The sequence below is a fragment of the Vigna unguiculata genome, chromosome 3 (assembly GCF_037176805.1).
Source record: "Vigna unguiculata cultivar grain cowpea cultivar isolate G323 ecotype 2 chromosome 3, ASM3717680v1, whole genome shotgun sequence".
NCBI classification, from domain to species: domain Eukaryota; kingdom Viridiplantae; phylum Streptophyta; class Magnoliopsida; order Fabales; family Fabaceae; genus Vigna; species Vigna unguiculata.
This window is the reverse complement of record NC_140794.1, coordinates 46,177,053-46,195,015: the sequence shown is the minus strand read 5'-3', so window position 1 is coordinate 46,195,015 and position 17,963 is coordinate 46,177,053. Positions and strand designations below refer to the sequence as shown.

Here is a 17,963-nt window from a genome sequence, read left to right as displayed (position 1 = left end):
ATAAAGATGAAAAAAAATGCATCTAGGTTAACTGAACTTAAGAAATTTCATGATAACCAAGAATTCAAGACAATGAAAAATAAATTTCTAAAGTTCCTAAAGTTACATATAATAAATTTAAAAACTAATTACAACGTGATCGAGGAAAAACGTCTTCAAATTTGACAATACTGATCAAATCAAATTGATGAGGTATGGAGGGTTTATCCAAACTGGTATTCGTGGTTTGGTGTCATGATATAATGGTGAATGATAGTCATATCTTTTTGGATTCTACTATTATGTGTGCTTATTTTAAGTAGAATAAATGAAGAGTTTTGTTTTTTAACTAAAAAGAAATTTATATATAAAAAAATCTAATTTGGTATCCCTAAATTTTTTGTCCAATTTCCGCTACTAGGTGCATGTAATGTAGGAGCGAGGAAAGAATTGATTATTGTTTGTCTTTGCTTGGAGCTACCCTCAATTTATTTGCGTGTACATAAATGAGGGAGCGAGTGAATAAAGCTCCATGAAAGGGAGATGTCGAGCAATTATATTGTGTTCTTTTGGATGGATATACTATTCACAAGGAATGGAAAACGATGATTACGAAGTGAGTAGCGTGTTCTTTTGGAAGTGCTACAAGGTGATGGAAGGAGATGATTAGGGGGTTTCACTGAAAATTCAATCACACTTAGGCTTTGTTCACTTGGGTAGATGGGTTTGAGGGAGAGGGAGAGGATGAGTTTGAGTGAATTTGAGAGTGAAAGGTGTGTTTTTTTAAGGGATTTAGAGGTGATTATGAGTGAATTTAGAAGTAAAGTTTGTGAGAGTTAGTGAGTTATTTGATTAATATGATAGATAAAAAATGTTTTAATATATTTGAAAAAGAGATTACCATTTTGCCCTTGTGTAATAAGTAGTATAAATTTGTATTTGCATGAGTTTTAATCAATTTTTAAATTTTTTATTTAATGCTACATTTTAAATAAATAATTTACAAAAATTAATAACATAAATTATTTATCCCACTCGCCAAAACATTGCAGCGAAGTCCACCAAAGAGAGGAGATTTGTTCCAAAGCTTGAGGGGATCAGATCTGCAACTTTGGGATCGGTTCCAAGATTCAATGGATCCATTCCAAGCTTCAAATGCATAACATTTTGGATTGGTTCCAGGCCACCAAAGATCGATCCGCTGCACTGCAATTCACACTCCATTACGACCACTTTCTTCTCCATTACGATACACAGTGGCATGGTTCATGACAAGCACCAAGCACACATATAGATGAGGAGAAAGCAAGAAAACGTGACAAGGGTAAATGGGTCATTTGATGCGGCCATCCTTCAAATCTGACCTCCAGCAGCGGGATGAAAAAAATTCATTTATCCTTCAAATCATTAGTAACACTACACATATCATCGAAAACGAACAACTTCAATCCTTGTTGATCCATTTGTTCATTTACGCTGGAAGATAAAATACTCTAAAGCGAACAAGGCCTTAGGGATGACAAAAATATCCGTGTTCGTGGGTATCCGTAGATAGACTTCGTGACGAATAGTTGGTACTCATAGGTATTTGTTACTTGTGGGTAGTGGATAACAAATATTTTAATACCCACTTATAAACGGGTCAGGTGCATGTATCATACTATCTGTACCCACAGGTACATGTTATCCATAAAAAAATTTAAATTTAAATTTAATTTAAATTTAATTTAAATTTATATTTTATTGAACTAAATTAAATTAAATTAAATTTATATTTAATTTATATTTATATTTAATTTTGCATTTTTTTTGTAATTCTATTTAAATTTAATTTTAAATATTTTTTTAAAATATTTGCAAGTATCCACGGGTACCCGCAGGTTTTAAAATACCCGTGAGTATTTTTTTAAATAGGTAGTGGAATGAGTAACATGTGGGTTTTTTCGTTGCGGGTCGGTTTTAGGGGTAGGCACTTTCCGTGTCCAACCCGACCCGTTGTCATCCCTAATCCCACCATCCATAATGAGAATAGAGGGTGATATTCCCGAATTTATCAAATTAGCCATTCATTATTTAATTTTTGTTGCATGTGGTTTAGCTATTAAAACCAATCACGTGTCCAATTTACTTTTTTAATTCAATGTTAACTCTACTTTGTTCAAAAATAATATTTTAATGACTATTTCAATAACTTCACTTTTATTCATTCTCCTTGTTATGAAAAAAACAACATAATAAAAATTAGTAACACAAATAATAATTTATTATGGTTATGATAAAAATTTATTACTTCTAAAATTACTACTAAAAACAAAAAAAATTCATGTAAATAAATTATTTTTCACCTTATATATTAAATTTATTTTCATACAAAATATATTGTATTATTCATTTTTTTCATATTTTCAATCATTAAATAAAATTTATAAAAATAATTTTATATTACATATAACAAAAGAAACATTTTGATAATATAACTTTTTTTTTATTAAAAGTTTTTTTTTAATATATTACACCAGTCAATTCAATCACAAACTTCACTCTCTAACATATTTTAAAATCACCTAGGAATCCTTTAAAAAAAGCAACACCAACTCTACCTTCTAATCCTTCTAATTTCTTCCTCTCTTTCTCCCTCTAATCTTTCCTCTCTAAAGATTTTGATTACCAAAAGAATTGATGTCTAAATTAATCTTCAATTAATTAATGATTAATTTGGACATTAATTTATTTAGTGATCAAAACCTTAATAGTTAATATCAAATACTAATTTAAACCTTAATTCACATAGTAATTATAATTTTAAGCGTCACATATGATATGACCGAGATCTTCTCGGATGGCACCACAACCATTACAGCAAGGTTAGCAAAGATCCATTGTAATTAGTAAGAGGTTAAGACATAAATGTAATTATTTAGGTGATCCAATATAAATACGAAGAGTATTCTATTTCTTTTTTAATTTTATTTTTTAAGTGACGGTTTTCTTAATGGTTTTTTTTATTTAAATTTTTTTATACTTAACAATTTTATTATAAAGTAAATAAAACCTATTCATAATGAAGTTATAAAAATTATTTTAATTTTATAATTATAATAATAGTAGTTATTATTATTATTTTTTGTTATATATAATGTATGTGTTTTTTCTAATAATGTAAAAAGTAAGAATAATAATATAAGTAATAATAATAATTTATATTATCAAAAATAATTTAGTCATTTATAATTTTATTTATTTGAATAATGTTTTTACTATAAATTTTTTTAATTAAATTATTTATAATTTTTTTATAAACTTTATTCATATTTTTACTAATTTTCATTTATCTCAATCAATCGCACTCTCATCTCTTTATAAAATTCACTCATTTTCATTTTTCTAGATGGATCTTGCAAATCTTGAGAAAGAAAAAGATTGTCAATACATAGGAAAAAGACTAAAATTGTCCAAAGAGGATTAATCCTGTTTTCCACATGTTACTTAGCTTTGGACAAGGTTATCATTCATGAACCTATTATAAATAAAAAAAATCCAACCGTACATTTTAAAATTAAATTGATTAAAAGATTATACTGGATTAAATATATTGTAATAGAGTGTGTTTATTTTATTTTATTATCTAAATTAAGAGAATAAAATGATTTTTCGAATAATTAAATGACAAACTAGTAAAACAAATGTAGATACTAAACTAGTGTTTTTAACATAAAATTTAAGCAAAATCTTTAGTATTTACTTTTTTCTTTTCTAGAGTAAAATAAATAAATAAGCTACTAACACAACTTTTGAATTTGCTTTCAGAAATTTATGCTCATACGTAACACAATTATTCGGGTTTTTATTTTTGTCTGGTAGACGCAGTTTCAATCAGGTACATGTCCAATCTCTAATACTTGCTAATAATTTTAAAAGGTAAAATATTATATTTAATTTTTTTATATTTTATTAATGTTGTCAATGTAGTCACAATAATATATAATTTAATATAATTATAATTAATATATATATATATATATATTTATTTATTTTTGTCTTCATTTTATTTTACAATCTTTTTTCGATAATATTTATTATAAAACATGAATTTTGTCTTCTAGATACACAAACTAAAAGAGTAAAAATAAATTAAATTGAACAATCAATTAAAAAAAATGTATTTGACTTTCTATTTCTTATTAAAGATCGATACAAACAAGAAGAGTTAAAATAAATTAAATTAAGCAATAAATTAAAAAAAAATGTATTTGATTTTCTTCTTTTTATTAAAGAGATATGTAATTTAATAACAATTCATAAATTCTTCAAATCTCATAAATAAGAACATAAACAATAAAATAATTAAATATATTTGTAATCTTTTAAAATAGATGAAAAATTAAAACTTTCTGTCTTAAACTTTCATATACTTCTAAAAATAAATATATAAATAAATATATAGTAATTTTAATCAATCGACGTAATTTTTTATATGTTAATCAATGTTTCAAATTTATATTTAAGTTAGAACATAATAAATAATTTAAACAACTCAAACATTATTTTAAAATATCGTTTGATAAGTTAAAAGGAAATTAATGGATTAGGAATACCGTATCTATTCATTAACAAAGTTAAAAAATAAAATTGTATTAAAAATATGAAATAAAGATAAATTTTAATTTTATAATAAAATTAAAAAATTAAAAATATATTTAGCCTAAAATAAAATGATAAATTTGAAATTTTAGACTGATATTTTTTAATGATATTGACTATATAAGTTTACAGAAAGGCATTTTATTAGAGTCAAATTTTGTATAGGAAGAATTCTCATAACTATTTAAAGTTTATTATGTTTTTATAATATATAATTGTTCATTTAGTTTCCTTTGTTAGTATCGATCCAACCGATCATTTAATTGTAATCAAACTTATTGATGCTTTCGATTATAATCATTTATTTTTCTAAAGCTCAAGGGCTTCCAAAAGAAAAATGAAATAGGAAAACCGAACTCTCAAAATAGGTTCAATAATGTAGGAAATGGAAGAGTTAGAGAAAGTTCTTGAGGGCTACACTACATAGACTAGACCCTACTAAATGCTTCTACTTTCTTGAATGAGCTTACTGTGTAACATGATGCTGATGCATATCGAAAATGTTGAAAGGACGATAGTATTTTGATTAATATTTCAACTTATTATTTTTATTCATCACTTTCAGAGGTGAATCTTAGTTGATCCAGAGGGATCACCGTCTCCCAAAATTTTTTTTTTTAACTTTAAATTATATGTAATATATTTTATTTATATAAATTAAATTATATATATTTTTTATTTTGATAAATTATAATATTTAATATTAATAAAATATAAAATTAAGAAATAAAGAAATAAAGAATAAAAAATTTTATTAAAAAATTTTATATGTTCTCACTCATTATAATTTGATCATATATTATATTTATTTTCTACTATACTATATTTTCTTTTGTTTATGAAAGAAAAAAATATAAAATTAGACAGACACAAAATCATACTTCCTATTTTGATTTCTCATATGTTATAATAGAAAAAATAACTATCTTTTGTCTTTTGATAGGAAAATATTAATTTTATAAATAGTATTTTTTTTATGAGTTTTTTATGTATTTTTTTTATGAATATAGAATAGAAAGTGATATATTATATATTTTTTCATAACTGTTTTGTGACATGATTATCATATATTTTTTTTAATAATTACATCTCTCAATTTTGTATTAATTTTGATAAATAATTTTTTATTTTTTAAAAGTAAGTATATAGATGAACAATAAAATAATATATTATTGTTTATGAATGATAAGAAAATATATCCGTAGAGATGAAAACAAGATAGATTTTACTTCACTTTGAATTCTTCACACATTTTAAAAGATAATACTAAAGATTTTTTAGGATTCAAAGAATTATAGTTGTAAGAGAAGAGTTTTCTAGTAACCTAATAGAAGATATATGAATTTTAATTTTGAATTAGAGACCTTTTCTAGAATTCAAAGAATTATAATTGTAAAATAGTAGTTTTATATTAACTCTTTGAGCAATGTATAAATTTTAAATATATTATTTTTATATTAATTCTTTGAGAGATATGAATTTTAAAATATATTATTTTAGTCACTCCAAATATTAAAATTAAGATCCGGCACTGATTACTTCAATTATTTATTTTAACTTGTTGTTAATGACGTGATATAATGATTTAAGGATGATTAAAATGATAAATTAGAATTAGTAATAAAAAAAGTAAATCAAAATATCATTATTTTTATTCAAATTTTGAAAGAAATTTTGAAAGAAGAGGTACGGAGCGGAGTATATAAGTGGACACGTTTTACATTATGTATATTTGTGTTATGCATATTGGCTATCCTCTGTATGTTAGCTTTATATGTAAATGGTTTGTAACCATATCATACAATCCTATGATTTCTAATCATTAAGTATCATTTACTCAACTATTATATCATATATTTTTTAAACATATATCTCGATAATTAATATTAAAAATTAATTTAAATTCTAATTTATAAATTAATTATACCTTTTATTAATAATATTTAGTTTATAAAATTATATTTAAATTAGTTAATTTAATAACTAATTATTTTTATTTCAAAATTTAGTTGTTATTTAATAATTTTTAGTAGCGATACTTTATAAAATGTCTCGAAATACAATAGAGGAAAATTTAAATAAAACTAATGTTTTTAAAAATTTAACTATTCAAATTGAGGATATTTTTGAATTTATAAAAAATTGTAAATTTATTATCCAAAATCAAAGTAAAAATGTGTAAGAATAGTTGGATCACCTATATCTATTTAAAACTTTGCATTTCTCATTTTGTTTTCATCATATAATATTACTTTTTAAATGTTAATATTTTTTTATTAGATATAGTTTTTAGTCTTTCAATTATAACAAAAAAAATTATAATTATTCTTGAAACTTTAATTATATTTGATACTCTTATTTTTAAAAGTAATGAATTTAGTCTTTCATTTTCATGGATATTAAATTTTATCTTACCTAACAAACGACCTTTCGCATACGCTTCACAACGTCTGTCACATAAATGTTATTTTTTTATTGATATTTTTTTTGGTAATGAAAACGAAATGTTTCAATGAAATGGAAGAAGCAGAAAATTGTTACTTTAATTATTTATAGAACCTTTGAAGGCTAAAAACAATAGTTCATTTTCAGGGTCATCACGTGGCCGTTGATTCCTAATTTATTTGCGATATTTGCCAATAGAAAACTTTCAGTGACGTATATTATGTATAGATCAATTTATAATTATCAATTTTTACATATACTTTTTATCTTTATCATTAATTAAATAAATTATTTTTTAATATATTTTGAATAAATATTTCATGAGATTCAACTGGACCAAACTTAAAAAGAGAATAAAGATATAGAAAAATAAATTTAAATTGTGAATACTTGAAAACATAATAAATATAGTTAAAAAATAAAAAGGCTAAAATCATGAATAAAAAAATCAAGAAAAATAACTTTTTCCTCAACTTAACATTTTATACGACAAAGAAAGAAAAAAAAAGAAAGTTTCCTTTTATACGCTGAAAAATAACTTTTAACATTTAAAGACATCTTTTTCCTCAACTTTTAACATCTTTGGTGGAAAGAATGGGTAACTTTGGCATGAAATAAGGAGTAATTGTACCCAACCCAATGTTTATAATGATGACTGCTTTTTGTGGGGGGAATGGATGATGGCTTATGCAAAAAAGTTGTGGAAGAAATGAGAAATGAGAAGATGGAGCCTGATGTTATTACTTATAATATTATTATTGGTTGGTTTTTTATAAAGATATTATATATTTTCTGTTTTTAATTATATTGATAGACATATTATATATTTGATTTTCTATTATTATTATTATTATTATTATTATCAATTGTGTTTTATTAGATTTTACTTCTTTCCCTATATGATGAGACATTATACTATATTGAATAAGTTTGTAACAAATCAGAAGATAAGCTCTCTTTGACATTGTACCCATTTTTGTATGCATGTTTCCTTCTCTCATGGCTTGTATATACTAACATGATATCAAATTTAAATCGCCTTTTCGCATTTTTTCCTTTCTTGTTGATTTCCTATCTTGGCAAATCCCATGTTATCCTTTGGTTCTCCTACAAATTCCGTGAACCCTAACCCATGTTCTGATCATCTCACAAACCCCACACATCCCCTATTTCTTAACCCCGGTGAGAATTTGCTCTTGTCTTAGTGTCTCCTTTTCTTTCTGATAACAACTATCCGCAATGGCGACATGACATGCTCGTTGCATTGGAAACCAAACACAAGGATTGTTTTGTTATCGGCACCCTTCCATGTCCACCTTCTAATGATGCTTTGAATGAAGCTTGCAAAAGTTGTAACAAGATGTGATTTTGTGGCTCACTCGCTTAATGACGCCTGACATTAAATAATTTGTTATGTGGAAGGAGTTTGCGTTTGATATATAGACCGATCTTCTTCAACGATTCTCTCATAGGGATAAGTTTCGCATTGCCGATTTATAGGACGAAATTCAGAGTTTTCGACAAGGTGATTCCACCATTTCTCAATATTACACACGACTTAGATCCTCTAGAAAGAACTCCTTTTATATCGCACGATTCTTGTATGTATTTGTGCTTCTCCTTGCACACGTGGCTTGATTTCCAAGATCCAAAAAGAGCGTGATAATGATTGTGTCATCAAATTTTTTCGTAGCTTGAATGATGAATTCTCTCAGGTTCGGTCCCAAATCATGCTTATGGAGCCTATGCCTACTCTGGTGAAAACTTTCTCTTTGATTTTTCAACAAGAATGTGAATTTAAGGCTACTTTTCATTCTAATTCTCAAGATTCTATTGCCAATCTTACATTTCACGAGGGACATGGTAAAAATTTTCGCGGTGATTTCTTTGGCACTTGTGGACGGGCACGCTTTCCTCGGTCTGGTGGCCGCAATCCCAAATATTGTAACTATTGTCACAACTGTTGTTCATCAATGTACTACCAAACACATAAGTTTTGTTTTTCCTTTTCTTTTTGGATTATAGATACTGGTGCTACTGACCATATTTGTCATTTTAAATCTTTATTTCAAAATTTCAAACCTATTTCTCTTATTTCTATACAATTACACAACCAAAACTCTGTCATTGCTAAATTCTCGGGTACCATTGTCATGGAAAATATTATCCTTCATAACATCCTTTTTGTTCTTCAATTTTCTGTTCAACTCATTTGTATTCCTAAATTGCTTAATTCTACTAATTGTTTTATGGTTTTCTCCCAAAATACTTGTTTTACTGTGCAGACAAATACCTTCCAGCCGATTGGAGCAACTAGGAAACGTTAAGGTCTGTTTTATCTCTTAGATAGTTCTCAAGACAAACGTAACTTGAGTATATCTGACACAAATATTTCCTTACCACATTCTACTCTCATTAATAATGTTAGTCCTTTTAACTTGTGGCATATGAAACTTGGTCATTCATCTAATAAAATTTTACAACTTCTTGTTTATGATCATTCTGATATTTTTTCTCCTTCTATTATTGCTTGTGATGCTTGTGCTTTTGCCAAACAAAAACATCTGAAATATTCTTCCAACACTAGTAAGTCTCTTTAATTTTTTTAACTTATTCATGTTGATATTTGAGGCTCGATTTTAGTCTCTCCCATTGATGGATACAAGTTTTTTTTTTTAAACTATAGTTTATGACTATAGCAGATTTACTTGGATTCTTTTTCTAAAATATAAAACCGAAGTAAGACATCTTCTTTAAGACTTTATTAATTTGACAAAAAAAACCAGGTTTCTTGCAAGCTTAAGGAAATATGTTCCGATAATGGTAAAAAGTTTCTTCTTAATAATTTTTATAATAACAAGGGTATTTTTCATGAAACTTCATATGTTGCAACTCCTCAACAAAACGGGATTGTTGAGAGGAAGCATCAACATCTTCTTAATGTGTGTGTGCTCTTCTTTTCCAGTAAAAATACTAAACATTTTCTGGTCCTATTCGCTTAAATTGGTTGTTTATCTCATTAATAGGTTACCTATTCCTTTTCTCAGTAATCAATCTCTTTATGAATTGGTCTATTCTACTAAACCCAAATTTTCTAATCTAATTTTTTTTGCGGTCTGGCTTACACCAGTTCTGCCACTACTGGAAGAACTAAATTAGATTTCCGAAGTTTAAAATGTGTTTTCCTTGGTTATAAATATGGAACAAAAGGGTATGTTTTGTATGATCTTTACTTCAAGTTTATTTTTGTGACTATGGATGTTATCTTTTTTGAAAATATTTTTCCTTACTCATCCTCTTTGCCATTTGATAACTCTATTGCTTTAATTGATGATTCTCATTACTGTGATATTAGCATGTATGATTTTTCAACTTTACCTATTTCACATGCCATTGACTTTACTATGGACCCTGCTACTAGTCTTGTGTTTGATAATGCTAAAGTTACTGATCCTGATCTTAAAACTTCTCATAGAGTGAAAAACAGGCCTCGATACTTATATCAATATTATTGTGGTGTTGCTTCCATTGCATGCTCTACTTTTTCCACACCTTATCCAATGCATTTATTTGTTTCTTATGATAATTGTTCTTCTAACCATACTGCTTTTTGTCATAATATTTCTGCCCAAGATGAACCTTTCTCATTCAAAAAAGCTGCTCAACATGACTGCTGGAAACAAGCTATGGATGTTAAGTTACATGATCTTGACAAAAACCAGACTTGGACTTTAGTTCCTCCTCCTTCTAGCATCAAGCCAATTGGTTGTCATTGGGTTTACAAACTCAAACATAAACCAGATGGCACAATTGATAGGTTTAAAACATGGTTGGTGGCTAGGGGTTTTACTCAAACCAAGGGGCTTGATTATTTCGAAACCTTCTCTCTTGTTGTCAAACTTACTACTGTTCGCATCCTTTTAGCCTTGGTCACTACTAGTGACTGGTTTATTCACCAGTTGGATGTTGACAATGTTTTCCTCCATGGAGACTTACATGAAGAGATCTATATGAAGCCTCCACCTGGTCTTTCTCTTCCCCAGCCAAATCTTTTTTGTAAGCTTAACAAGTCTTTATATGGTTTAAAACAAGCTAGTCATAATTGGAATAAAAAATTAACTTCAGAGCTACTTCTTATTGGTTACACACAAAGCTCTGTTGACCACTCTCTCTTTGTTATTACTGTTTTATAAGTTTATGTTGATGATGTGGTTCTCACTGATAATAACATTGTTCAAATTAATGTTGTGAAATGCTATCTTCATTCTAGATTTTATATTAAGGATCTTGGCCCTATCAAATGTTACTTGTTCTCTTGATGGATTAGTTTTGAATCAAAGGAAATATGGTTTGGACCTCGTGCATGGATGCTTTGATGTAAACCTGCACCAACGCCATTTGATCCTTCTATCAAACTTCATGTTGACCAGGGAACTCTTCTACCAGATCCTTCTTCCTTTCAGCGTCTGATTGGATGATTACTTCACTTGACTATCACCAGGCCTGATATTAGTTTTGTTGTCCAACAACTTAGCCAATTTGTTTCTTCTCCACGTGAACCACATATGCAGTAGGCTTTATAGATCATTCGGTACTTAAAACATGTTCCTAGATATGGCCTTTTGTATAAATCCAACACCTCTCTTAAAATCAGCCATTTTTTGATTCTGATTGGGCAACAAGTGCCACTTACTCGATGCTCTGTTTCTGGATATTGTGTTTTCTTAGGCACCTCTTTGGTTGCTTGAAAGTATAAGAAACAAACCATTGTTTCATGGTCTTCTTTTGAGGCTGAGTATCGTGCCTTGACATCCCTAACATGTGAACTACAATTTCGCTATTCACATTACCAAGAATCTAACTTTTCATGAGAGCACTAGGCATATAGAACTTGATTGTCACATTATTCGACAAAAGCTTGTTGATAGCGTTATCCACCTTTTCCATGTTCCTTCTACAAGTCAACTTGCTGGTATGTTTACTAAGTCATTGCATCCCTCTACTTTCCAGGTTGTTATTTCCAAGTTCGGACTTTACAATCTTCATGTCCACTTTGAGAAGAGGTAATAAAGATATAATATATCTTTTGCTTTTAATTATATTGATAGAGATATCAAATATTCTATTTTATTAGGTTTTACTTTTCCCCTTATATGATGAGACACTCTATATATTGAACAAGTTTCTAATAAATCATAAGGCAAACTCTCTTTGAGTTATTTTTTACCAAATATTTCTTGTGTGTATTTGTACGCATTTTTGTAAGCATGTTTCCTTCTCCCATGGCTTGTACATACTAACAAGATTGGAGATGTTATTAGCGTTTAAGAGTTTTTCATGGAATGACATTGGCAAGTGTTGAGGCCACTGGTTCAACTTGTGAAGAGATATTTCAGTGTTGGGATGTTGATTCAATTGTTCTAGTTTTTGTAAGTCTAGGAGGGATTTAAGGCCTGATGCTTCAACCCTTGAGATGATGGTTAGGTTGCTTTGTGAGCAGGGTAGGCTTCAGGAAACTCTTGAGTTTGTGAGGTGCACAGTTAATAAATTTGATTTAATTCCAAGGGAAAAGAGTTATGACGAAGAAGGAGTAACGCTGACAGCTCCAGGTGGCGCGGACAAGAGCTCTAATCGGCTGGAGGCACGCAACGACGCGAATTGGGTGCCCTTCTTGGAGCTTTGTGTGATGAAGATGGAGAAACCGTTGGGGGTTTTCTATTTGAAGAAGAGACAAGGAATGACAATTTGTGTGTTTGGATTACCCCATTTGAAGGTCCAAATCATGTTTGTTACTTTTCCGGTGGATGAAGATTTATTTTAATTCAACTAAATTTATCTTTTTCAACGGTAATCCACACACACCTTCCATTTCATTGAGACATTTGATTTTCATTAAAAAAATCAATAAAAAATAAAATTTGCGTGGCAGAAATGTGTCAATATACATGTGATGTTTTGATGGAATGTCATTTGCCATTTGCGATAAAATTTAATGTCATTGGGAAGGATAACTAAATTCAATGTTTTTGAAAGTAAGAGAATTAAATAGAATCAAAAGGGACAAATTTTCATTATAATTGAAAGATAAAAATATATTTAATCCTTTTTCTTTATTTATATATGTGAGTTAGTTGAAGATATCTACGCTTATTTATCCTAAACTCTAAGCATGTTTGGGTTGAGTTAAATAAAATTTGAGTAAATTTATTGTCTAACTTAAAAAAAATCATGTTGGGTTAAGTTTTTACATTTTCTATGTAAAGTTTAGTTCAACTTAATTTACTATTAAGTAGGTTAGATTGGGTTTGGTCTATTGGATCAATATTTTGAAATTTTTTTCTTTAAAGTTGTAGCCAAAATCAAAGGAAATAATTTTAAGATAAAGTTGAGCTTATTGCACAAACTTGCTTAAACTTTTCTTTTTCATCGGATCTAAAAGGAAGTTTATAAATCATTATCATTCTAGTAAATGTAAAAAAGAGTTTTCTATTGGTTGTAATCAACAAGTTTCAAATTCATGATATTGTGGTCATTGTCACATACTTTTCCAATACCTATTGCCCTTTGTTTCTTATTAACATCCTTATTAAGCTTCCTATTAATACAACTTGTCTAATGAATCTAAAACTTTGAAGGAGTCGTTTGGAGGCTTTATCGAGTCATTGGCATGGTTTGGATGACTTTGTGATAGAGGTACTCAGAATCAGGTTTAAACTTTTCAAATATTACACCAGTAAGATTGAGAGATTCACAGAACTAGACTGTACATGAAACAAAGACAACAATCATGAGAAACAATTTATGTTCTTCCCAAGCAGAGCTATAAAATAATTGCTAGGTCGTAAAATAGCGCCAAATCACGGCCTTTAAATAGGAGGGAAACAATTATCACTCTACAAATTCTTCAGGTAGAAAAAGAATTACATCGTTTTCTGTATGGCATAAACTTTATTGAGGACAAAAATTTGCTATTTCCCAGTTGATGGGAGCAAAACAATGATGGGAAAATTTGTCAGAAAAGAATATACGAGGCTGATTTCATTTTGGAAATCTCAATCTAAAGCATCTATGACTGCATCCACAACCTCTTGGGTGGTGCTTGAGCCTCCAAGATCCTTTGTTCGGTATTTTCCCTCCAGAATGACACGTGCCACTGCAGTCTCCAAACGGTCAGCAAAGGCAGGAAATTGAAGATGCCTAAGCATCATAGCTGACGAGAGAAGAAGTGCCACTGGATTCGCAATCTTTTGCTCTAATACTTTTTCACTACCAACATTTCCTGCTGAAGCACCTTGCTCAAACACAGCGTGCTCCGCTCCAACATTACCTGCAAAAAACACATCCATGGTTTGCTGTGTGATTGCCAAGCAAAAGTCATATTTGAGGACAGGAGAATGATTTTTCCCAGTAACTATTTACTCACTACAAAACTCAAAAGTGCAATCATCTCGACCTTACCTACCATCACACACACTAAATTCACCATTACCAAGTGTGTCTACCAAAGCTGTCATCTCTAATATTATTCCTTAAAAATCTACTTCCACATTGACACAAGTCCTATATGATCAAAGAATCTAATGCTTTAAGATGCACATTTATTTGCAAAGTTTTACAATGAGTAAAATCGCCCCCCAGATGCAGAATAATGATCTTGACACACACATATACACAAATAGACTCGGCCTAGTCTTTTCAAGTTCTAAGCATTATTCGAACAATTGATAATAACAGGTAGCAACAACAAGCAGGAGGAGGTATTTTAAAAGGAGAAAATCAGGCGAGAGCACTGAAGCTAAATGCAGTAGTAACTAACAACCGTACCTCCTGGCATAACTCCAGTACCTCCAGCAATGCCTGCTGCAGTATTTGCAATTAGATTTCCATAAAGATTTGGGGTCACCTATCAAGGAAATAGAACAAGAGAACTTCAGAAACACTTCTATTAAATATCAGAAACAAATTAAGATCAGTGTTCTGTAAGACAGAACCATCAAAACCTGAGGTTATTGAGCAACCGTTTGCAATTGTTCATTCTCACTTACACTAACACATCTACCCAGATATATGTTTGGATGGAGGTGTTTGGGAGAATGGGATTGGAGGATGGACACTTACACCCCTCATTTTCCTTAAAATTGTTACTATATATGTTTAACTTTTATTTTTCACACCAAAACTTATATATTGACTCCACTGTCAAGTTATATATTAATATAAAAAGTGTATAAATCTATATACTATATGATAATAATATTTATTATGTATTATTTTTTAAACTGTCCTGCCCCCTTTCCTGCAAAACTCATCATCTATCACATCACAGATTGTGAAACCATTTCTTATCCCCAATCCTTGCTTTTATGATGGCTAGTTTATCATACTAATCTTCTGACATAAACATGTTACCAAAGATGCTGTCTATATTTCCAAGATAATGTGGTGAGCAATAATGTTTCTCTCTTTTTTAACACTGCTAGCAATCTTGAAAGAAAACAACAGTACAATTTGGAAACGTCACAATCCTTGTTTTATTCCTTAATTGTTTATCCTTAAAATATTATTTTACTTGACCAACACCGAGAAGCCTGTAGCAAAAATGAAACATGATTTGTCTTCAACTATACTTTTGTTACAAAATTTCACCCTCTTTTGTGCAAATACTCATTTCTCAGCTAATTTCTCTTGTGCATTTAATTTATGCACACATAAACAAGGAAAACCCAACCAAATTACTAAAGAATATCTAAAGAGCCCAATGAGCTCAAAAACAAATAATTGGTTTTTCACCAATAATGTGATGACAGTAAAGTTTCAACAAACTTGCAAAACAAAACTGTACATATCTGCTTTCACTCCACAAATACATTAGACAAAAATTACAGAAGGGCATAATTAGCTGCAAAGCAGGATTTATTATAAATAGACATACCATGACATCAAACTGTTCAGGCTTTGAAACAAGCTGCATGCAGCAGTTATCCACAATAATTTCGTTATACTTGATTCCAGGGTAATTTGTGGCAACCTCTCGACAAGATTCCAAAAATAAACCATCTGCAAGCTTCATAATATTTGCTTTGTGTACAGCAGTCACCGTCTTTCTGTTGTTCAGATAAGCATACTCGAATGCATACTTAGCAATACGCTCTGAACAGAACTTCGTAATTACCTAGCAAAATATTAGGATTGGGTGAACCACAAACAAACCCACCATGCATCACAGGTCATAAGTTCAGAATTTGGTAAACTAATTCCAGAAAACAATATATATTTTTCTTTCTTTCCAAAGTTCACTAAATAAAAGTGATTATTGGTCTAAAACAAACAAACTGATTCATACGCACTAACTTTTATAGAATAATAGTTTCACATTAAAATAATATCTCAATAAACGGTATTAATAACAACTATTTCTCAAAAACAATAACAATCGTCCTAAAGCTAATCACTTAAATTTATCAATGACCTTTCCCTCAAAAGAAGTTAAAAGAAAATAATTTCCACATGATAAACACCTACTTAACTAATCATATCACAAGATATAATCCAGTACAGAGAATATGTCTCAGCTTAGATAGAAAAAAGGGGACAAAATTCTACCACAGAAAATTCTCTATATTTTTAGAAGAGCAATTCTCAAAAGCACTTCTAGCTTGTACCCCAATAGATTCTTAGTACTGCTTGAAAAAGTTTCTGCAAAAATTCTTATAGAAGACATGTCAAAAAATATATATTTTAGTTTATGTGTCAAATCTCTCCCGGCCTCCTCATTTTTTACTCTTGAGCAACAAACATCCAATTTTTCTTTAAAAAATATTACACCCATCTCTGTTTAAAAGACATTATAAAGAGTTCTCTATACAATAAAAAAACAGGATTGTCATGTCGTGTCGTGTAATTCATCCCAAAGAAATTACTGGATAACCCATGCAAAAGTGAGATGAGGCGAACCTTTAGGCTTTCGACGACGCCGGGAATGACCTCGTGTTCGAGGCCGGAGTACTCGCCTTCGGTGTTCTCCCTGATGACGACGATGTCGACGTTATTGTGGCGCATGGTCAAGCCTGGGAGGTTGAAGCAGTTGACGAGGGAGGCGTAGAGATCGAGCTCCTTCCTGAGCTGCACGTTGAGGGAACTGACGCCGCCACCCATGGGGGTGATCAGGCCTCCCTTGAGACACACCTGGTTCTTCCGAATCGACTCCAGCACCTCCTGCGGCACCGCCTTCATGTTCCCGTGGACCTCGAACTTCTCAAAGTAAACCGGCGCGTGCATCGCCTCCATCACCTGCTCCACCGCGCCCGTTACCATGGGCCCAATTCCGTCGCCCGGAATGAGCGTCACCGGCCTCGGCGTCCCGTCGCCCGGGCGGTGCATGTAGGTGACGGATCGGGTGGTGATCCGGCTGGGCGAGGAGCGCGAGAGGAGGTCCTTGAGAAACGGCAGTGATCTTCTGGCCATTGCGTTGCGTTTTGAAAAGAAAAAAATAAAATGGATTCTGTGTGGAAGGAACGTAAATGGAGAGAATATGAAATCTTGGTTTTGGAAGAATGACGAAAAGTCGAGTCGGAACAGAACACGGGATGATGGGAAGGACCGAAATTGTAGTGGCTGCCTACTGAGAATTTGACTTTACTTTTTCTTCATTTTCTTGTATTCCTTTTTTTCTAAATCTCCTACCAATAGTTAATAAATAAATGGAACTATATTTCACCTTGCCTTCTTTATTTCTCACCAATCTAATAAAATTGAAACACACTTTTATTTCATTTTAAAAACTAATTTAATTTAATTTAATCTTAATAGTTTATGTATACATATGAACTATTTATTGACAACTCTTATATATTTGTTAAATCAATTTAATAATCCTTATCCTATTAAATATTCACAAA

At 30.0% G+C, this 17,963-nt stretch overlaps 1 protein-coding gene across 2 annotated transcripts; it reads right to left on the bottom strand.

Moving 5' to 3' along the window:
• Window positions 1–13,912: 13,912 nt before the first annotated feature.
• Window positions 13,913–17,729, bottom strand: LOC114176236 (isocitrate dehydrogenase [NAD] regulatory subunit 1, mitochondrial-like). Of its 2 annotated transcripts, none has more exons than XM_028061201.2 (4): window positions 17,020–17,729; window positions 15,998–16,225; window positions 14,890–14,968; window positions 13,913–14,392 (listed from the first exon to the last, which is right to left on the bottom strand). In XM_028061201.2, the coding sequence occupies exons 1-4, from the start codon at window positions 17,527–17,529 to the stop codon at window positions 14,118–14,120; spliced, it is 1,092 nt and encodes a 363-aa protein (XP_027917002.1). In that variant the 5' UTR covers window positions 17,530–17,729; the 3' UTR covers window positions 13,913–14,117. The 2 variants fall into 2 exon arrangements, with proteins under 2 accessions (XP_027917002.1, XP_027917001.1); XM_028061200.2 differs by having other exon boundaries at window positions 15,998–16,237; window positions 17,020–17,727.
• Window positions 17,730–17,963: the final 234 nt, after the last annotated feature.

What these genes read in the sequence shown, in the direction of transcription:
- LOC114176236 (XM_028061200.2), bottom strand. Translation starts at nt 17,529, where the DNA reads ATGGCCAGAAGATCACTGCCGTTTCTCAAGGACCTCCTCTCGCGCTCC. An exon ending in GCGTCGTCGAAAGCCTAAAG is followed by an intron (nt 16,238 to 17,019) that starts GTTCGCCTCATC and finishes ATATTTTGCTAG; the next exon opens with GTAATTACGAAGTTCTGTTC. An exon ending in TACTGGAGTTATGCCAGGAG is followed by an intron (nt 14,393 to 14,889) that starts GTACGGTTGTTA and finishes TGTTTTTTGCAG; the next exon opens with GTAATGTTGGAGCGGAGCAC.